Raw genomic sequence first — 23,806 nt, 5'->3', positions numbered from 1 at the left:
AGGGCTGCGTGAGCAGTGGCCTCCGTCAACACGAGACATTGCAGACATGTACTGAGCACAACACGGCTACATTAGTTCCAACTACTATACAGAAACCATCCAGCTTTTATATTTTCAGTAAGATTCTGAATTACAATGTAAATCGCCAACACTTAGCAAATCAAATTGAAATACATACTGTGTTCCAACTCCAGGTTGTTTTTAATGGCAAACTGTCCTCAAGTACAATGAGTATTTCTGCTCTGACCACTGTATCATTTATAGAGGAATTTTTTTCAACTGATCTGTAAGTCAACATAAAACAACCCTCCTTAAGACTGCATAAAACTTATCTTAGGCAACTGTAATTTGCATTTAGTCAAAATCCATGCAGCAGTATGTTTCTTCTAGAGAAAGACCTCAACTGATTGACTGAAGTGCCTATCACTCCTTTAAACATGGGGATGGAAAAACACAACGCAACAGCTTTGCCACTATCATTATTTACTCCCTTTCCTACTTCCACATTTAATTCCAGTAATAAGTGTTTCTTAGACTGCATCTTCAAAACATAGGCCATTTTGTACCTCTTGTAGCTGGCCTGTAAAACTGTTCTGACAAGTCCAAATTGAGAATTTTCTTTGCTTTTTACTTAAAGTTCAAGTTTTACAAAATCTTTGCTTTACAGAGCCAGAAGTTGAGATTCCCCACCACCTGGCACTCACGTAAAATATACTTGCAGCCAAGAGGTAGAAATTTTACCTCCAACTAAAGGCTTGAAAAAAGTCCCCTTTGCAGGGTCCAGAACTTAATGCACCAGTTCAAAGCCCTGACACCCCTTCTCCTCCTCCCCCCAGTTTTCAAGTAGGTGAAGTTAAAATGAGAAAGTAAGAAAAGGACCTTGAAGAAATCAAGAGGCTCCAGTAACATAACAAAATCCTCTGACCAGTTTCAGCAGTTCCAGTTACTCAATGCAGTTGGCATATGTACTTTGGGTAGCGTGCTTTACCTTTACTCTGTGGACATATATATTTAAATAAAGTCCAGCACAAGAGAGCATTGATGTTTCTGAAGACTTGTGTAGCCCTTCTCTTCAGAGTCAGCACTGTCCAGAACTAGCTGAAGTCAAAAGCTAGACTCTTTGATAAACAGCATTAAAAACAAAAAAACCAAGAGCTAAAGGTTCTCTGACAACTTGCAGAGCCGTACTACCCCATGCTGCCTCAGGGGCACTACATGCATGCTTGGCTAAAAGACTACCTTTCTCTGTGGACATCTGTATCTATTGCAGGTTTGCTGTTTGGTGTTAAGAACTGAATTCTAAGGTCATGCTCTAAAAGAACACACACATATTGCCTTTTAGCCTTTCAGGAACTTCTAGGACTTTCAGTTCATGCAAGTTTATCAAGCTGGAGTTATTTATGGTTTAATACAAAGCTGAAATAACGGGCTAGAGAAAAGAAGGCTTCTCAAAACAATCGTATACATCTGTCTTCTAGCTACCTCTTCTGCCTAGCCCCTCCCAAAGTTAGCCTGAAAAACAGTAAAATCTACACAAAGTTTTATTGCAATCATACAAGGGATACATCAAGGGTCAAATACAACAAATACTATGATGCAATTTTACATTTATTAAACTACAGTTCAAAGCACAAATTTACACATTCTAAATACACTAAACATCTAATGAAGTCACACTGGTCTCCCACTGACATTTGATATATCTGGGCGAAAGACAATAACTTTACAAGACTTTTTTTTCTAACAGGAATCCTTAGTATAAAAACTGTGTACTTGTATGTAAACTGTTGAAGAACCCAAGTGATGGGTTTCCATCTCCACTAAGTCATCCATTTTGTTGCATATTTAAACGCTCAGGGGTTGAATGAACTTGATTTTAAATTTGGACACCATTATCTAACCCTCCCACCCCCCAGTGAATTGTAGCTGTAGCTTGTTTTGCCTGGTCCCCATTAGCCATTACTATTTTTTCAAGTTTTGAAGAGAATGAATTGAATTCAAGATTGTTCCATTTCTTCCACACTGGAATGTTGACCAGACAAACTACAGACTTGCAACTGCAGGTCTAAATGAAGCGTTAATGCCTGTGTTTAAGCTGCAGTGGAAAAGCGGTCTTCCGGGCTCAGCTGAATGCAAGAAGGCACAAAGAAGAAGTTCTTCATCAATGTGTCTGAAGCAATTCCAGCATCTTGCATCTCATCCCTGCAGCAGAAAAGGATGACAGTTGTAATAAGGTGTTTTCATGTACAGTTTCACCTGAGAAACCAGCCTCGAATATAGCGTTTGAGGTCTGCTGTCCCTGGATAGGTTGGCCCCAGTGCCAGCAGAAAGGAGAATCAGCTATGCAAGTACTTGGCAGATACAGAAAAGCCATGACTCTGCACTGGCGGAATACCTCTGTATTGGACAGGTTACCCAGCTCATCATCACCATAACAGTGTTACTGCCCTTCCTGCTTATGATAGCGCTAATATTGTAGGCAAGTTGCAATTATTAGCATTAGGAAACCTCAACAGCTGATGTCAAGCAGTAAAAGGCTATTACTCAGCAACAACTACCACTAAACTCAGTTCACATTGGGTATTTTGCTTTGCCTAAAGCAAAGTAGGCATTTTATCACAGCTCTCAGTTTAGCCTTAGCAAAGTCAGACAGAAGAGCAACAAAACCCCCAACAAATTAAGAAGGCACGCTCTTGTGCTCAGTTCCATCTTCCTGTATTTGCCATCAAGTATCATTTATATTTGGCTGTAAGTGCACACTCTTGAATGAAGTGAAAACTATCTTGCCACTATCAAAAGAACTTTCTTACCAGTCACTGAAAGACATCATGTAGTAAATCAGTGGCCTCTGATAGTCGTTAAAGGTAGACTGTTCACCTAAGGTACCAGAACCCATATTATCAAAGATCAGCCAATCTCCAACGCTCAACTCGGGAAGAAGACAGTTTTCCACAATTTGATCAAGCTCATCACAGGATGGACCCCAAAGGCTGCTTGCGAACAGAGGCTCATCTTCCTTGTATTTCTATATGGAAATGATCCAGGTAATTCAGGCTTTAGTTTATTAAATAGGAAAATTTTCAAACATACATAAGGATAATCTTATCAATAATATATAGTTATATACATATGAAGTGTTAAAAATATAAAAAAAAATAAGGATAAGGACTATATCTGAAGATTATAGAAGGACTCACCTTGTGAACCTCTGGGATAGTATTCAGTTTCTCAGACAATTTACTTGCAAAAGAACCATAAACACCATCATTTATGTAATATGTAAATACTGGTTCATCATCATTCCTGGTTTGCTCCACTGGAAGTAAAAAAGAAGTAGTCTTGCATGCGATTTTTGTCATAAGTAGTCTTTTGCAATCTAACTTAAGTCAACTGCTTTCTCCTGACAAGGGGGTTCCATATATACTGGAACGGGAGAATTACGAGCAATCTGTATGAGACCAGATTATAAATTCAGTTGTAACATTAAGGGTGAGCCTTAATAAAATAAATACTTTCAGTAATCATCACTGTTAAGGACACAAATCCATTTTCTACTTTAGCAGAGAAACAGCTCTCTCTACAATACTTCTTCTGTGTTCTCCTAGTATAGAACTTTCTAATACACCTTTTGTAAAGCATGCAATATAGGTTTAACCATTGAGAAGTCAAACCTAGTACGGAAACAAGAAGCGTCATATAAATGTAACCAAGTGAGATACAGATAACATATGGTCAGATCCTAAAAGGCAGATCACAGTGCAAACATAAGGGAATGTATTAAATATATGCTGAGACAAACTAGTCCATCCTGACTAGAAGTGGGAAGTTATCTGTACTGATTCCTAATACGTAAAAGAAATTGACCCTTACCTCCAGAAGGAAGAAGTTTATCATACTCAACAGTCTTCTTTGCAATGATGTTAACTGCTAGTGTAAATGCAGAGGAAACGTAGTAACATCCAGGCTCTGCAATCACATTAACACCAGATTCCTTAGGAAAGTAGACATCCAGCAATGGCCTGATGACGTGATTAACCTAGCAAATTGAAGTCAGAGGTAAGATCAGTGAAACTCAGCTTACCTGTATGTCAGATAGACACACGCACACTTTCAGTCCTCAACAGTTTAGTAAGCACACCAAAAGCTTACTCTGTTCCTCCGTTCTCTGACAAGTGCCCTTACCAGAAGTCCAAAATTTACAGAAGTGTTTAAGAAAATAGGGCATTCTGCTGAACACTGAAGACTGAATACCTTGAGTTAGAGTACTACACAGTCCCTCCTCACAGCCAAGTTGTGGTACGTGGTACACTCCAGACTGCACAAGTAATTTCAAAGTTTGTCCAGCAAAACAGATAATGTAAAGTTATGTATGAATCCAAGGAAAGGGACTTTTTGTGATCAGTTCTCAATAGTGTCATGTTAGATACAGAACACATTATTTAATGCTGATGCTCAAATCTTAAGGCAGATATTTGAGGATTAACAAGTATTTTGGACAAGTAACAGAACAGTTAGAATTAAGAAAGAAAAGCCCTGATTGTTGTTCGTAACTTTTAATTGAATCACTTTCACTGTCCTACATTGAAGGAGTTTGTCTTTAAGACAACAAAACAGCGTGAACAGGTTATTGTTTTATATGCTACTGTGTACTAGAGATCCCATTTAGGCCAAATCAGTATTAAGAGTTTTATTTAAGGCTAGCCAAAGCAAAGATAAAAGCAAGACCTTTAGTCTTCAGTTCTAAAGCAAAGTACCAGAAATTTTTATACAGTAGCAATATGGGTTATGAGCCAAAGCATGCTAAGCAATCCTGGCCCAAACCATGCAAGAGTAAACAGTTGGACAATAACAGTCAATTGCCAAAAAAATTGAATTACTGCTGTTAAGGTGGCTTAGGATAGTAGTTCAATCTGTGACATGCTTAAGTCAGCATTCATTCAATGAACAGCATTAAAAAGAAATAGTCATCACTTCCCTCCCTCCAAGGACTGATTACACTACCCATGATAAAGAATATAAAACCAATTATTTGCATCTTATGAATTACAGTCTAACATGGAATTTAAAATAGGTTTCATCTATTAACGTTAGTTGCAGTTTGAATGTTAAATGCTTGAGCTTCATAAATCAAAATTAGAGTTTCAACTTCCAATAAATTTACCTCTTCCAGCTGAAGTTCTGAACCTGTGAAGCCACCACCAATATCCAACATGTTCATCTTAAAGCCAAATTCTTCCTAAAATACATAGGCAGAATGTAAGCACACAGACAACTCTAACTGTAAAAATATTTTTTGTTGCTCCCTACTGTGGTTGTTTTCTATGTACTCATACTTTTAAGCATATTTAGCAGAGTATGTCTAGCAAGGGAGTAACAGCATTATGAAGTCAGTATAGCTCCATTAAACCTAGTAGGAACAGCATTGGGATGTCAATAGAGGCTGGTTACACAGTTCAAGTAGAAGTCCCACAGCAACATCAACTCCCATCTTGTGGCATTTGTTGTATTCAGATAGTATTTGCTGAACAGGGTGGTGCATTCTGACAAAGTTTCAGGAATTTACAAATACGCATAATGCAAGTCTTTTGGATAGGGCTTAGATGACAAGACTGCTACGATAAATTTTCACAAAGATCAGTGGGAACTTCAGTTCTGCTGCCCTCTGTGTTACCGGTCAGAGCTAATGCACTAACTGCAGTAATAAGAGTAAAAAGACGTGTCGTCTTCTCTATTTAGTTTACGACCTTCTCATTTACAGGAAGACAGATGTTCAGAGAAGGGATTTTTGAATTTACAATTGAAATACACACAGAACATGTAAGACTCATGAGTCATCTGAAACATTTAACAAACCCATTCTTCATCCAAACTTGGATATCCCCTCCCCCAATATAATGCCTTTATTTCTTATGATGCTTAGTTATTAATCTCAGAAATCACATACACCAAGTTAGTGGTTGTATCGTGATATATGCCAGCACACAAACACTTAATATTTTAATATAGCTTAAAAGTGTGAACTGTGTATTCGCAGGATTAACATTTGAATTTCAAAACGCCTTTACCAAAAGTGGGAAACTAATTTTTTCTAGGAAAACAGCATACAGGGCTACTGCCTGTCAGTGGGACAGTATTCATTAACCTTTGTCCCCACTTAGTACTACAAAGTCTGTTTTACCTTTACTACACATCTCATAACGGAGTATTTAGTCCCTTCCTAGAAGTTCCATTTTCTGCGTTGATGTATTTTGGAAATAACATAGTTGGCTTGTTAGCATGATTAGAATAGAATGGATCCTCTACTGTAGCAATCGCATGCGTGTATGTATCTACTTACAGCCATGTCAAACACACACCGAGCATCAGATATAGCATGAATATACGTTTGCATTTCCTTGCAAGAGCCTGAAACATGAAATCTGAAAGAAATAAAAACACAGTTAATACACTGAACTGTGCAGCTTTCAGACCAAGCAAACTGTTTCACCATCTACAACAACAATGGAAGCATTTCATTCCCAAGTGGCTCAAGGCAAGCTTGCATGATAATATGGTAACTGCAACAAATAATCTCTGAAGACAATTGCCTTCTATTCCATTGGATTCGTACTTGAGGCTTGTCTTCATCTTAATGCTAAGAACGTCCTACAATATTTTCATCTTTTCAAAACAACAACAGATTTACTGAACTTTTCAGTCTTCACTATCAAAGCAGTTAAAACGTGTTCTTCAGTGGGTGCCAATGCTAACACAGTACCTGCATACAGTTTCCCTTCTCTTATCCTACTTTGTATTGCCTTGCCTGTATGCCCTTTCTCCCAGGCTATCCAGATTTCTTCGCAAAGCCAGGGCTGCACTGTGCACATTCCCTGCTCTCTGCAGTATTTGGAGAGGGTGAGGAGAGGCGTGTCCCAGTGCCATTCTGTTCTGAAGCCTCTTCACCCCAAGCCAGTTCCTCGTTGCGCAGCAGGACTGAAAAGGTTGGTAAGCAGGTCATCAGAAGCGCTGACTCCTCCCACAAGCTCCTGAATCCCCTCTGGTTCTTTGTCCAAAAGGTTTAAGTAGTGCCATAATACTGGTAGTAACTCAGGTGCTAAAATAAGCACCAACATTCCCATGGGCTTCCTAAAGACTAGTATGGTCTGCTGGTTCTGGACAGACCATACACATACCCATCTGAGCCACGATGCTCTCTACTCCAAGTCTACTCACTTCTTTAAGGAATGCCATTTTGAGGCAGAGGTCACTTTTAAACTTACTTGCATCAATCTGCATGTGGATTTTTAATTTTTTTAATTGCATTTAAAGAAAATGCAAAAAATGTGATTTTTGTTAAAGTTAGATATTATAAGAGGTACATTTTTTCAGTAATATCATGTAATTTTAAAATACATTCGTCATTTGTAACAATTATAGTACCTTTAATTTAATATCAGTTTTATATCAAAACAATTGTGGTTTAAATCCTCAAAACCTGGCTTCCAGATTTTTTTATATATAAAATTTTTAAATACCATTTTTACTGCATTGATGGCCCACTCTCAAGAAAGCAACCAAACAAGTAAAAGAAACATTCATGAGCATGTGATACATTAATAGCTGAAGGCAGACAAAACAAAGACTCAGGCATGCATTTTTCCTCCATATAGTAAAATCTTTGTGTCAAACTTCAAATTAAAATACCAAAGATCATCTGGTAGCTCTCAGAACACTAAGATTCATTCCTGCCATCTGCAAGTCAAACTCATCTGAGTATTTTGTCTTGATATGATCAAAGAGTGCCATAGGACCTAACTCTTCAAAAATCCATCCCCACGTTCATCTTGTTCAAAGTCTGTGCAAGCTATCCCATGCTACACTACAACTTATCTGTCTGTTATGCTGTTGATTGCTTGAAAGATACAAATCAAGTTACCACAGAAGTTCAAGAATATAGCTAGAAAATAGGAGAGGCTTCTAAATCCTTCTGTCAGCGTGAAAGTTTCTGATACTTTATTTGAAATTGCTTTCATGTCTGTAACAGTCACTTTGTTTCATACTAGCTTTTGCTTGGATATTAGCCCTTGCTTGCCAGCAAAAACTCACGATCCAGAAGTTTTTTTGTTTTCTTTAAAAACCCCTGTAAAATAGTGCCAAAGGAGGGAAAAATTCTTTTGTATTCTAAGTCTTGAGTACATCATACAAACATCTGCTCAGCCAGCAGAGAACAATAAAGTTACTCACTTAACACCAACTATTTGGACTCCCAGCTCCTTAGCACATTCCATGAGGTGCCTACAGTTCTTCAGGGTGGTGCCAAACTTCATATTCATCTCCTCATCAGCAGTAATGTCTTCTGTGGCAATGTGCAGTAAGAGCCTAAGAGAAGGGGAAGATGATTGGGGCAGTTGGTTTACATCATCAGCACATGTGAAGCCTGAAGACTGTCAGAAGTGTGTTGATTATGTTGTCAGTACTCCAGCTCCATCGATGGATGAGTCAAGTCAACCTAATAAAAACAATCCTGTACAGAGAAAAAACTAGCAATTAGGGGCTAAAACATGGAGCCAACAAGGACAAGGGATTTCGAAATGCAGCAACTAAGACTCTTTTGTAGCAGCAAGAGTCTGTTGAGTGCTGTAATAAAAGAGAATGTTACCTTCTAATAAAGTATACTTCCTCATAAAGCCACTAAGACTGCAATATGCTTTTCCCATCTCTGTCCTCCCTTCTAGTCAAGAGGAGAGTGTGGGGATTCCCCTTCAGTCAGTAATCCATCAGATTTGGTTAAACTCGGCATCTGGAGAACACCAGGCTGACACACTGAAAGCACAGCCTGGCCACATCCCTCCACCTCCCCTCCTGGCTGAGCGTATGGACTGGGGATGGTGTGGGGGAGTCAGTCCAGTCCCTGCTCCTTCTTCCAGGGCACTCGTGGAGCAGGGAGGCAAGGAGTACCATCTCTTACAGTCTTATGCAGTGAGACAGCTTCCTCCCTCCGGTCAAAGCCCCGTTCTGGGTAGGTTTGGCAAACCGTAGTGCCAGTGTTGACAGTTTGCTACGCTGAAGTAGCACTTGAGTGGCAAAGGCATGTTCACATGAAAATATTTAGAGATACACCTCCAAAACTCACAAATTCAGGCTGCTGTCCACTAAGTCACTGGCTTCCTCCTCCCTCTCCCCCCCCAAATCAATTAATTAGCCATGTAGTAAGCTAAACACAAGTAGTGTCGTGACATACACACAGACAGCACAGAATACATTACAGTTAACCAAGATGGAGAGTGTAAACAAGCAATACAAGCTCTGCACTCAAAGTGAAATAGTTCTTTTCAAGACATGAAACAAGCAAAACTTAACCTAGCCACTACAAAATGCGTTGGCCTAATAGCTACCCTGACTTTTTAAAGTTCTTTCCAAATGTCTCACAATGTGTTTAAAGTCTATTTTATAAAGAAAAAAAATCCTAAATTCTCACAGGTTGCCCAGCAATCCTTGTTAATTGTAATTTATACCACTCCACTCATCGAGAAACTGACTAGCCTCCCACTAGTTGCTCCACTAGCAAGGACACTTCTGTTCAATAAATTTGTAGTCAATACTTTGTGAAGTGTTTGGAAAGAGTACTAGGTGTAACAAAAAAAATTGTTAAATTCTTTAAAATATAAAAAAATCCAAATCCATAATACTATTGTTTGTAGTCTCACACTAAGATTACACAAAGCTGTTTCTTAAAGACATCCAATGTTAAATTTTATTGATTATTATGGCAGCATTGTAAGTTAGTTAAGATATTTTTCTAGTGCATACCATTGAAAGAGTAATTCCAATTTCTAAAAATCTAGTAGGATTCTTCTTCCTAAGTTTCAGCCAGTTAAAGCAGGGCTAGAGGTAGATGTGTGTGTTTGAGGTTTGGATTTTGTTTATTTTCAAGGAAGCATTGACACTTAAACCAACCATGCCTCTTACTGGAGTTCTTAGGACACCAGCAAACTCAGCAGTTGCAACTATACCTGGGAAAATCCAAAGGTATGAAGAAACAGAAGACTAAACACTCCTTTCTGTCATTTCCCCTCTTTCTTAAAAGAAATTTGCAACTGTTCAAGTTGCTAAGGCTTCCAAAGGCAGAAACATCAATTATAAGGAAAGACCCACCCATTACTGAGTTCAGTGAAGAAAGTTGAAAGAATTTTCAGGGAACGAGGAGAATTACAGATTACTAAGCACAATTTCCTCAGCCAAAGCGTAATTAGCCTCACCTACAAAAAGACAACCTAGCTATAACAACCACACACAGGAAGAACAAGGCTATATAAAGGCTTTGACTTCTTGCAATTATGCCAGGGAAGAGAAAGGGGAAAACTCATAGTTGTCACTTCAGCAAAGTTTTAATGACCTGAATAAAAATTCTAATAAAACATACAAACAAGTGTCTACCCAATAGGAGAGCCAGAGATCAGGCTTCTAGAAAAATCAGATGGCAAATTGCAGTTGTTTCGTAGACAGAGTTTCTTTTCTTTGGTAAACAGGAACTTTTTCAAATATTAGGCTATGGGATCCTTGAAAAGAAGTGAAGAGTTTATGTTGGTTTTCTCCAGATCATGAAACTCCGTTCCATTTCCCTGCTTTACAATTTCTCTGGCTCAAGAAAAGTCTACATCCTAACTTCTCTTCCTGTGGATGTTATGATAGACATCTAAAAGAGGCTGTTAGACTCAAGGAAATAAATCAACATAAAAACTAACAAAACACTAAAACCACCAGTGATAACTGGTAAAACACTAATGATTGAGAGACAGCTTTAGCATTGCTAAGACTTTCAAAGGCACGCAGTATGTCAAGGCCAAGATTTTAAACACCAAATTATTTATCACAGGTAACATTCTTTGCACAGGAAGTACTCTCCAGTATGCAAAGCACCGACAGGTTTCCATGAGGAGGAAGTGTACGCACTAGCATCAGCAATATTCACTCTCAAGGCAGTCCACAGCCAAACCAAAACAAAAAAATAACCAGGTGGGATGAGCAGAGTCTCCAGATACTGAACTCAGTAGAATCTTCCCAATTCTACAACTGTGGCCATAGTTTTGGGAGAAGACATGACACTAAGGACTGTCTAGACCAAGGGCTTTATAAAGAACGTCAGGATTTCAGTTTATTAGTGTGCTCTCATGATGTTTGTGGGAAGCTATACCTAGTTCATCACTGGAAGGCAATGTAACTTTCACTAAGGCTCCAACTCCAAATTTCTTAAAGGTATGGCCCACAGCCAAAGTATTCCTACGTGAGGGACGTGACGCTTAATGACATGAGCACCTATCAGTCCAAAAGGAACCATGATACATTGGCAACAATAAAATTCTTGTATTTAGTGACCAGAACATCAGCTTTGATCACTTCTCTACAGAAAGCATCTGGGCCAATACTGAAGTGACTAAAAATAGAACTGGAGTCAAATTTCTCAGTTTTAATAGTGGGGAAATACCTGTAGGAATATTCAATAGACCTGCAGAGCATGCCCAAGCCCTAGATGGGACCCAAGGCACATGCTTATTTGCTGATAGTCTCAACCCTGACTTGTGTTTGGATTATAAGTGGCTTCAGCCGAGTACCCTGAAAGAAAACACTGAAGCCACAGAGCAGGAGGAAGATGTACTTGCAGATGACGAGGTGACAGACTTCTGAAGTTTAATCACCAAAACCTTTTCGTAAAGATTGCCTCATGAAATCAAAGGCAGGATTTCTCCCAAAACAAGGGGCCTTATTAGGAAGCTGAGACCCAGTAGGGATAGAGTTACAAAAAAGCTGCTTTTAAAAGAGACATCAGAGAAGAGAAAAATAGGTACAAGTGAATTGTAGTAAAGAAGCCATGTACCTTGCTTGCAACTCAAACAACCCAGAACACAGGCAAAATTAAATTTCCACCACATAAAAAGCAAAACCAGAATTTTGACACTTACTTAGCATTTGGATGGTTACGTGCAATTTTCTTCAGCTCAATATCATTGTCACAAGTCATGATGTTTATCCCAGCTTTCGCTGCATACTTTATCTGAGAAGCTTGCTTGCAAGGATTTGTATATATCATGTTTTCAGGAGAAATGCCCAGGTCTTGTACCAATGCCATTTCAGACTGAAAAACAGGAGCATACCAGAGTTTGACACACAGTCCAGTGCACTATCTTTTCTGAATTTTTATTAGCTGTGCTCTAGTACTGGACTAAATAGTCAAAATACACTAAAGAGAACCATCCACTGCTGCTAGGGTGGAAGTACAGATTTGCAACTGCTAGTTACACAAAAGTTCCCAATTTAAATTATATTATATATAACCATGGCACTTTACACCAAAAAGCTGATTTTAAAACAGCAGACAGATGGAAGAAAATAAGGCACACAGATACTCAGAAAACAAAATCAACTTACTTTACTGGAACATGCAAATCCAACCCCAAGGGTTCCCAAAATTTCAAGTACACCTGGAGTAGAATTGCATCTTACAGGATAAAATGGTTTTATTGGTGCCATCACGTTCTGCCATTGTGTGTTCTTCTTTACAAGCTTTCCAAGATCACCAACATAAAATGCTCTTTTTCCACTCTAAACAAAAGGAAAAACAGGAAAATAAAGTGTCTGAAATTGTGGGTTTGCTGTCACAACATGAATAACCCATGAAACTAATCCTTAAAGTCTTAAAGGATTTTTTTCATCCTCCTATTAACTTTTAGGTTTGACCTCGAACAATCCTCTCGTTTTCACTTTCACCTAGCAATTTGAACGAATTTAAAAATCAGTAAAAATCAAAAGGAATACCTACCACTTCAGAGATATTATAAATGCTATTTAGACAATATTCTGAGATTCCTGAACAAGGGATGCTACTTAAATGCCAAATGCTGATTTTATCTAACAATTCAGAATAGGTTACAAATTTCTTCCAACTTTGTGTTTTCAGAAGTCTGCAACTTTATGGAGGAAGAAAATCCACCGGGACAAAAGCTTCCACAGTCTCAACATAATTTATAGCTTATTATACATGGAAAAAAATCTAATGCACTACCATTATTTTAACATCTAGCTAAGAGCTCATTTTACTGAAAATTTGTTTGATAGTATTTAATTCAGGAAGTTTGAGACTGTTCACATCTTGTGAAGCACAAAGTTAAAACAGAATTCTAAGAACTAAACTCAGTGTGTTAAGGTTGCAGAGTCAAGTGCGTAATCTTCAAGAAAAATCAGACACTTTTTGTGGAAACTGTTAACAGTGCCCCTTGTGCATCTGTTACCATAGTCTTTGTCAATATTAAGTCATGATGTGGATGCAGTAGATGGAAATCCAAACAGATCATTCTATAATTGTTTATAATGTGCACTCTAAATTCCTGTAAATGAATGGCCTACCCTGTATCATTTAAAGACCATCACAAAATATATGATCGATCTGAATTAAGACTGTACATCAAACGTTAATTCTAGCACTTGACTTTCGCAGATATGAAACTATGTTGTGGCTTATCGTATACAATGTCTTTATTTGTTTAAAAAACACAAATAGAAATTCCATCGGGTGGAAGCATACTGACCCCCTGTACGGGTCACCAGCAGGAATTTTTATCCATGGCACAGGCCTCTACCCCTTGAGCTAAAGGAGTAAATGAAAGCAGCAGGAGGCAGCTATCCTCTGTGAGCCAGCCAGTGGTTGGAGACATGACATGTTGCCAGTAGTTTACCTATTTATTTGCTAGACAGAAAAAGAATATTAGGAATCAGGATTTGGGAATCCTACACCTGAGTTCAGAAGGCCATGGGATTTAGCTGTTTGCTGTACTATAGTTGAGCACTGCATTTGAACATTAGTTCTGCTAAACCAAGGGAAAAGTGAACAACTCATAGGTATGGCATATTAAGGATACAGTATTTGCTTACTGAAACCTCTTTTTTAAAAAAGCTCTATTTCCACAAATTTGTCTATAAAACAAAGACAACATCTTACTGCCTCCTAAAAACTGAGTGAAGCCTTATTGAATAAAACTATTATTGTATACACAGAATTATTTGTTTCTTTCCAGTAGACTGCTAAACCTTAATAGCTTTTAGACCAGTTTATTTTCTTCAAAGAAAAGAGGTAGCACCTCACAATATGCTTGTACCCATGTTTCCAACAGAGAGAAGGATAACAGGAAGATGTATAACAACACAGCCATGATTGACCACCGAAATTTAAAACATGGCTTTAAACTGGCTCAGCATACATATTTGTCTAAACTTTGGTATATTCTTAGGTAAAGAGCAAAAAAGTTTCTAACTCAGTAATATTCACTTGGTCAATTCCAGGTTCCTTGTCTAAACCCCACTGATAATAAAATCTCTTGAAACAATGAGATGGGAACCTGTATTTAATTACATCAGCAAGACTACTTTCCTACTAGCCACACCAAGGGAGGTAACAACTGTTGCCCAAATTTCCCCAGCAGAGTTCAGCCCGAGGCAAACAAACAGCAAAGTAGAATTAGAAGAGGAAACTACTTTATAAGGTGAGTTTTAGCTGACTGTTCCTCTACTGCTGTCAGCTCATCAGTGCTAAATACCTTGACCTAGTTTGAAGACTTAGAGGACTAAACCAGAAGATTTGGAAAACTTCTAAAACTTACATGAGTATGTTCATAAATACAGTTGTCAATAACATCTGCAAGAGTTGCTCCTTCATCCAACAGGCCAATGGAGTAATTTGCATCCTCGAGAAATCCTTTCATCTCAGCCGTATTCCACAAAGCCGACAGTCATAAACCAAGAAACACAAGGGATGGGCTTCCAAGCCTTATATCCGGGTCCTTAAATTATGCAACAAACTGTACAAAGAAAACATAAATTAATGGGAAAAGAGGCACAAAGCATAGTACACCACTACTTAAAAATTACACATAGTAACACACACACTCTCTCTCCACAAAAATCAAGTATTTTTTTACTCTGTCCACCCTCCATTTGCCAGGGATAAGGATAGTGCAATTCTACTGAAGCAAAGAATAAAATGGAAGCCGTGTCTTTTAAATGTGTTACTAACTTAAAGAAGAATAAGAAACCACTGAAGCAAGTCTGGTCTTGAGAAGCATCCCAGACTGTAAGCACACTGATCTGTGTTAAGCTTATGGAAACTACGAAAATACTGCAAGTGTAGCATACTTGACAAACACCTCAGCTCAGTTTTTCTTAAGTATGGCATCTTAAATGACATTAGTATTCAAGTATGCAACTGGAAGACTGCCTGTAATACAACATTTCTGAATTTGTTAAAGAAAACATTTAATCAATAAACTACAAGTTAGCATTGATATTTGTTAAGATTCACATATTTGTGTTAACATTCTGGTTTTGTTTAGATGCTAATTTATAACCACTGCCTTCACACACTGTATTTACGAGACGTTTATTTTGCTGTATTGTTCAGAAGATAACCTACAGCACAAAAATCTTCACTTCAATAGAGGTTAACAGAAAGAAGCCACTAGCTAGAAGTAGTTTTTTAAAATGACAATTAATCTTAGTAAGTAGAAATGGTATTAAAAGAAAGTAACTGTTATGGCCTAGCTTTATTTGCATCTTGTTTATTCTCAAACCTTCACTGCTAATTAAATGTTGTTTATAAGCAGTGTTTTCCAAAAGACAACCTGAATCAACAAAATCTAAAGACAGAAAACATTATTAAATATACAGTCTTAGAATATGGATTAAATACTCGGTCTCAAGTTAAAAAATAAACAGCAGAAAACTTCCAACAGTTGTTTATATACGTTCATCAGCCTTATTTAATGAATACGATCTGCAGTTTACATTCCATTAGAGTTGTAGGTCTTGTTTAAAGGCAGTTTATTCACTTATAGCAACAGACTGACCAGACTTCCAGTTGTCATCTTTATGACTAACACAAGATTGATTAAAACTAGTCAGCTAATTAGATCCCTTCTTTACATGGACACCCAAGACTTTTTTTTCTAATCTTTCAACAGAAGTTGCATAGTATTTATAAAAAAATAATGGTTGTTTTCTTAAGGCACCTGTACTTGGCTTTACAATAGCAAAATTATTTTTCTAATTAAAAGTGTTGATAGAAACCAGAAACATTACACCCAAAGGTAAAAAATACTTCATTAAGACTCTAAAAGCTAAGATGATAATTTAGGCTTCAAATAATCACGAGGCCTCAGAATTAACTGTCTCATGTTTCTCCCACCACCTCCCTACTGTCAAAAATTTCCACAATTTGCAACATGTTTGGTCAACATTGTTAACATGAACAATGTTACTTTTGCTCAAGCTATTATTACTAAGACAACTAAGCAGCAGTTGCTCCTGTTTGTCATTACACCAAGTAACAGGGAAAAGAGCCAGCAGAGTTTTGTATGCTTTCTGCATAACTCAAGTATGCCACCTATGTTTAAGAGAAGTAGTTACTGCCAGGTGAATTTAACTCAGCAGCAGCGAGAATTTTCAGTCATATACAGCAGCTGAATGATAAAAACAAGTACGCTGGGTAAGAACATTTTTGTCTCACACGTACAGTGAGTCACATGCTTATTTAAGTGAATCCTGAAGATCTAAAACAATCATGAAAGAGCAAGATAATTATCACATTGATGTAAGGATTTAAGTAAACTACAATTACAGAAAGAATTACTAGGTCTTGACACTTTAATAACCAGGAAAAATACTTTCAGTCAGTCACAGCTCAGTTTAAATTTGAGAGTAACAGCTAAAATCCTTAGAAAAAAACAGCAAACAAACAAAACAAAAAAAAGACATGCTTGTGAACAAAGTTTGACTTGGAATCAGTGAAACAAACATGAACAGCACAGTCATGTTTACATAGCTACTGTCACCCTCCGAACAGGTACTTCATCAGTATCCTTCATTTGCTAGCTGATTAGTACAAAGTCCTCAACACATTCACTTCCATAAAATATCCATGATTTCCAGAAGCAGAGTACCAAAACGGGCATGGTTTGGGTTTTGTTTTGTTCTGCCCCAACCTCTCCTCCTCCCCCCCCCCCCCCAAAGAAAAGCTGGCATCAGCATTTTACTGGAAGTTTTATATAGTTCTGGAGCATTCAAAATGTGAAGATCAAAAGATGAAAAAGCACTAACAGTAGAGCTTAATTATTTTAGCATAATTTCTTCATAGTATAACTTAAACAGCCTAATGTTTAACTAAGTTTTAAAGCACTTTATGCATCCTCAGGAACTTGCTGGTTGGGTAAAATACATTAAACTTTTCTTCTACAATAACAGCTCTTCTGTTGTCTTCTTGCAAGACAAATACTACCCGAAGAGGAATAAGTAAACAACCGTGGCAAACACATGCAAGAGCAAAGTGATTTCCATTTTCAGCAGATTATTCAAATGTAGAATACCCAAATGTACAAAACCCACAAGTTTTGTAATCCTTTTGTTACATGGAGGACAAATAAGCTTTCTGCTTCGTCTAAATCTATGACATCTTTTAGGACTCATCTAATCTATGCTGTGACTTCAGAAAAAATTCAACAAAACTCAGTGGCAACATTTTGACACAGTAACTCTGTAGAGGATGAGCTTCCATGATCCCAGTTCCTCTTTCACCCCCCCCCCCCCCCCCCCCTCACAGCAAAACAGTAAATACTGTAAGTATCTGCAGCTGAATGCATGCAAGAAGTGACTGGGACCGGCATAAGCCTCGTATCTGAGCTTCTTTTTTCTTATTGTTTATTCAAGTTGGACAAACTTTGTTTCTGATCATAAGTGCACAATTCCCTGACACATCATACAAACCTGTTAAAAAGCCTCAAGGCAGAACTAAAGCATTTCAAGGATTTACTGTATATAAGGGTACTACTAGATTTTAAAAGTTTTGATGATGGGTTTGGGGTTTTTTTTTGTACTACAAGCCACTTCCTACATTCTAAAGCATGCAGACAGTCAAGAGCCCCTTCCACTGAATGATTGCACCCCTGCCCCTGACCTGCCCTGCTGGGAGGTCTCAGCAAACCCAGAGGAACCGACCCCTCGCTGCACTGAATGGACTTTTAGACTCAGCCACCAGCACATCCCCGACAGGCTAACTGCTTGTGCCTCATACTTCAAATTAAGAAGCTCGAGGTAAACAACAGCTAGCTTTTTTCTTCAAGTCCTGGTGTTCACCTGAGTTACATGGGAGTAGATTGAAGCTAGTACTTTAGTACTCTTAAAAGAACAATTTTTTCATAGTTAATGACTGTGGTATCTACAGCTGCCCTTTTACTTCTGGGGAGATCCTGGATGGGGGGAAGAACTGGTTTCAGTAAAGCATGGTGGGGAGGAGGCCTCTCAACCACTAACACCTCAAAAACAGCAGCAACAAAAAGAACGCTTAACTTCGATTTAATCTGCTTGCTTACCAGATAAGTCTTAAGCTACATCAGAGATCTTAAGAAAAATCTATGTTTGAGAGCAAAAATAAGTATATTAGTTTCAGAAGAGCAGGCTGCTCCATAAAAAAAAAAGTGGTACAGATGTGTGTTTTACTCAACTAATTGACCACATCAACCTTGAACAACAGCAAGGATTAATCAGGCAGCCAAGAGCTTTTTGTTAGCTTCGATGAAGGTCATTTCCTAAAACAGACATTGTCTCTTATAGTTCATTCATCCAAAAGCATCTTATGGTCAAGAGGTAGGGATGAAGAGAAATCTGTGCTAGTTCAGACTTAATAAAATAGCTTGCAACAAGCCATAAACAACTTACTATAACCTCTCCCAGGTGGCTTAACAGCAATTGCTGTTTCTTACCATGTCCATGACATCTAAGTTTTTTCATTTAACAAAAAAAAAAAAAAAAGATAACATTATCCTACCAACTTCTGTCTTCAGAGCCACAGCCCACTCCTCTCCTCTCCAATTCTGCTCCGAAAGAAATTACATCTTTGGAGTCTTGTTGAGAATAAGATAGGAAGAATATTCTACAAAGAGAAAAGTTAAATTCCTACCAGCGCTGTTAGAGCACAAAACCATGCATACTTGAGAAACATTTCTTAAAGGGGTTAATACCTACAGTAGGATTTGGGATTGTGCTAGAACTTTACTCTGTTCTGACTGAGCCCCTCCTGAGGGGGTAGGAGAATCAATGATAAAATTTGGGAAAGATCAAATGAATACACGCAGAAGGAAATCAAGAGAATAGTTTAATACTTCTATGCCTGTAAGATGAGTCAGAAATCATTACAGTACAGAGTTCAGTCCTTGCTGGAAGTGCTGACTTGCTGCAAGTCATGATTTGACAGACTTAGTGTGGTAACACCACCCATTTTACCACCTGAAATGTTAGTCTGCACAATGCTCCAGGACATATATTTTAGGGCAAACAAAAGCTGTCAAGTGGTATGAGACTTCTACGTAGGCATGCAATTGCTTTCTTTGAAGTAAGCTTGCATCCTCAGGCTCTTTAGGGTTTAACACAATGACTTCCCAGATAAAGAACTTTGAATATGTAAACTTTTAAACACTGCAATTAATTCAGACATCTGGAATAGAAGAAAATTAAAATGCTCTGAAAAGTGACTAACTAAACATGCGCTTGTCATATGCAAGCATCTGTAACAAACACATCATTTTCTTTTTTCTTTACATTGTCAGAACTACATATTGTTTGGCCTAAAAAAAACAAACCACCTTGAGGTTTGGTTCTTTCATTAAAAACTTCCTCTGCAAAGAACAAAGTCTCTGTAAAATGAACAGGCTCCCATCAACGCCTTTCAACTACATGTCTTATTAAGCAAAATAAATATTTATGAGATTAACAATTATGCCGATTCAAAAATCGTAAGGAGGTAAAATATATTCATCTCACATTCCACACAATACTGGTTCTTCACGGGTAACAGATCAAAAAAGTAGAAGCATTTTGTGACTAACACTGGCAATTAAGTACAGAACAGGCATACTAGAAGAGTAGAAACATGAGTACTCCGCTTTCAGTGCGGGAAACGCGTATTTATAATGGAAGTATCTTTTAAAAAAAATATTTCAAGATGCCACTTCATCACTAACTTACATCCTTATTATTCAGTTAGCTGAATGCAGCCACTGATGGAAATGCTGAAGCAGGTGTCTATTTACAGTGGCAGTGGACATTGTGCGTTACCCAAGTTGGCTCTCAGTACAAATCCACTGAGAGTGGCAGTGTACACTACCTGTACAGCTTCAGTTTGTTGCATCTTATCATTCTCTCAGGAGTATTCCAGAGTTAAATGAGCAATGTAACAAGAGCATCTCTGCTGAAGTAAGCAAGCCAAGTGGGTACATACTCAAAAACAATACCCCATCTGACATACTCTGTAAGAACCATGCTTTCAAGAACGTCCTTCTGTTTTCGTGAAGTCTGTATACAATATTCAGAGCTAATAAGCTAGCAAAGCTTATAAAAGCGAGTACTCTAAGTGTATGTGTACTTCTGTGCTACCATACCAGCACTTCTCTTTCATGACAGTACAAGCAGCTACTTCCCTTTCCTATCCTCTTACTTAGTCAATATTAACATTGGGCCTTTCCATTGCCCTCCAACCCTCCAAATTCCCAGCCCTCCTGTTGCTCAACTGCCACTCAGTCCCATTTAGACAAAGTCCAGAGAGCTTTAAAAGCTAGCCAGTCCAGATAACTACTGCTTCCACTTGGCATAGACAGGGCTTGTTAATAGATTAGATTTCCATCGCTAAATCTCTCTATTTCCAATCAACCAGATGTGGCAATAAATAGAACAGGTTTTCAAAGGAGCAAGACACTTCAGACCACAGTTGCCAGACTGCGCAGGAAGTCAGAGCTTGCAGAGCAAGACAGAACTAAATACCAAGCTCTTCCTTGGCCAGTCTAATACAAGGACAAAAGTGGGAGGGAGATAATTATAGAAAGGAAGCAAGTTTAATGGGAATGTAAGTACACCTTCAGACAGAAGATTTGAGTTCCATTGAAACCTACTATTAATAATTACATTTAAAAGCTCAATTGGCCTTTTTCCCATTACATCACTTTGCAAGTTGAATAGGATTCAAACTAGCAATTAGCTGGCTAACTTACATCTTAGCTGTGTTTGAGGCAATTACCTGTGCTTCAGCACACCAAAACAGGTACAGATTTATGTCCATACTACTGCTACCTACCTCACCACTACATTCAATACTAAGCTACATATATTTGTGTATGGTATATAACTACTGAACACAGAACAGATCCAAGATCAAAATAAACACACAGACCTGAACATTCAGCTACAAAAACAGCAAATGCAGTGGCATTTCCATTCTAGGACAAGCTATACCTTGCACTACTTGCCACAATGCATCAGTCCACCAGTTAGGAAAGAATAATCTCAGTGAAGGTACCAGAAGAGCATTCTCAAAGAGAAAAACCTCAGTCAAAGCCACAATTGCTTCAAACAGTTTTCAAAACTAAAAATGCATTTATAGTACCTTAAGATTTTATACTTTATTCACTCCTTCCTCCTAACAATTCTTTTGCCTTTCCTATCTTTTTACTGCTTTATTCCTCTTGAAGTGCAAAACATCATGCAAGAGTGAGCCGAAACTGAACAAGAGAAACAATTTTCCCAGATCTTTTGCTTATAAAAATCATGTGACACCTACTAAATAACGATGATATTCAAAGAATTTTCAGTGTGAACTGTATTCACTTGAATAGAGCACTCATCTACAGGGAACCAGACATATGTGGTTAATTCAGTAAGTTTCAAACAAAACAAGAAGAACATAACCTCTGGAGTTAAAGCCAGAAAAACATGATAAACCAAGCTCATCCTGTGCCTCCTTTACTGCAGTATTTTCAAAAGAACAAGGTCATCTACATTAAGTACCTTATTAGGAGACACACTAACACAACTGGCATTTGGACTCTTTGTGGTCTTTAAAAAGTACCTGGCTCAGTTAGATGCACTTAACCATTCTCATTCTCAAGTTTTACACTGAAGTGTTATGTAATTTATAGGTAGTAAGCCTCAGCTAGACAGGAAAAAAGTAATACTGTATAAAATCAGCTTAACTCAGATACTGCAAATGCATTTAAGGCTATTGTTAAAACCACATAAAGCTATTGTTGTATGTTAACAGAACAGGATAACCACACACATTCCAGAGTTTTCTGTGCTCCTTAAGATCACCTATGTGCATTCATTTGTTTTCAGTTATCATGGGTTTTGTTTTTCTTTAATAACTACTTGCCTCTTAAAAATGTAAAGGCATTTGTAATTGGTACACAATTTCCATCCAACACAGAATTCCACATTCTACTGTAGCTCAACTACAACTATTTGTGGAAGTGGACAGTAATTAGCAAATAATGGAGACAGGCATTTGGGAAGGCACACCCTCCATGATCAGCATTAGTTACTGTTTACACTAGCATATTTTAACTATTTCAGTGTAAAATACCATAAGAAATCACACAGTACTCAGAAAATCACAATTCGATGTTAACAGTCATGCAGTGCAAATTCATGACTTACGAATTACCACTGAGAGACTGAAGTTACAGCATTCTATTTTAGAATACCTCCAGCCAACAGCCCTAATTCAGATAATAACTCTATTTACAAAGTTTACTCACACGTCTCAAATTAATCAGATAACTCTGTTGGAAAAAGTACTAGGTGAGTAAAAATTAGGGTTCCCCCCTTGAATGAATGCCCCATATAATATGCACACCACTATTTTCAAATTCTGATAATCTACATCAAGACAGTTAACTTGCTTATCAAAAAGCCAATACATGCTGTTTGTACTTCTGGAAATGCATGTCCTCCTGCATACGGGTGAAAAAATAGAAGGTGAAGAGACTTACATGGACAAGTTAGGAGATGGAACCCTACTATCATCAGCTAGGTTCCCAAGGTGGCTCAGCGTTGAAGTCGAACTGTTCTCTATAAAGCACTTCTCCTAAGCCCTCTGGATAGTTGTAAACTTGATCAGAGATTTTGCCCTGTGGGAGAAAAAGCATAACAAAAGTTTCATAGCCAGAACAAGAGAAAAGCATTTTCTTAAAACAAGTAACAAATGCTTTTTCAGTAGTGCTTAAGGAGGCTTGCAACACCCCAGGAAGAAAGTTTATAATCACAAGAGCGAATGCAAACTCTGAGCCAGAACAAGTCAGACTTATGAAGAACTGCTAAAACACATGAATTAGGCACATGAAACTGCTTGCCTGTACTTACCTTTCATAGTCTGAACTGGAAGATTTTAAAAACTAAAGGCAAAGAGCTGATCCTACTTTAGGGTAGTACTCCTTAGTACAGGACTACGCTCCCAGAAGTGTTTTTAACCCTCTAACCACTATGACTCTTCTCCTCCCCACTTCCTTTCTATTTTAGAATTCCCTTCCCATGTTCTTTCTTCCCCTGCTATGAATGAACATGGAACGTGGGTGAAAAAACTATGTGGGTGAAAAATAGTGCTTTGTATAGTGAAACTGAACACCATACAGACAAACCCAGAGATGAGCAAGACAGTAAAAAGAAACTTATGCTTGCTGTCAGGAACGAGGAAACATCTCAGCTGGCCCTCAAAGGCTATTACATGTAAAACCAAAGCAGCATTTTAAAGTACATGGCTAGCTTACTCGATTTAAGGTAAAACAATCACAGAAAACAGTACAATGAACATAAAAAGCAGACAAGGAAACATTAACCAGCCCTGCTGAGAAGTTATTCCTTCTAAAAGGAACTGTCATTTTCATGGAATTAAATACAGTACAGGTCATGTGTAAACCCAACATACAACAAAGTTTCCACAAATTCACTGTGGTCTATGACATGA

At 37.9% G+C, this 23,806-nt stretch overlaps 1 protein-coding gene across 1 annotated transcript; it reads right to left on the bottom strand.

Moving 5' to 3' along the window:
* Positions 1-1,525: 1,525 nt before the first annotated feature.
* AZIN1 (antizyme inhibitor 1) lies at positions 1,526-22,987 on the bottom strand. The gene is made up of 11 exons (XM_009891814.1): positions 22,836-22,987; positions 14,631-14,828; positions 12,406-12,579; positions 11,940-12,112; positions 8,224-8,358; positions 6,338-6,419; positions 5,162-5,236; positions 3,871-4,036; positions 3,198-3,316; positions 2,811-3,025; positions 1,526-2,202 (listed from the first exon to the last, which is right to left on the bottom strand). The coding sequence occupies exons 2-11, from the start codon at positions 14,730-14,732 to the stop codon at positions 2,091-2,093; spliced, it is 1,353 nt and encodes a 450-aa protein (XP_009890116.1). The 5' UTR covers positions 14,733-14,828; positions 22,836-22,987; the 3' UTR covers positions 1,526-2,090.
* Positions 22,988-23,806: the final 819 nt, after the last annotated feature.

The sequence above is a fragment of the Charadrius vociferus genome, unplaced genomic scaffold, assembly GCF_000708025.1.
Source record: "Charadrius vociferus isolate BGI_N301 unplaced genomic scaffold, ASM70802v2 scaffold15, whole genome shotgun sequence".
Taxonomy (NCBI): Eukaryota; Metazoa; Chordata; class Aves; order Charadriiformes; family Charadriidae; genus Charadrius; species Charadrius vociferus.
Note: the sequence above shows the minus strand (reverse complement) of the source record. Positions and strands in the feature narration are given on the sequence as shown.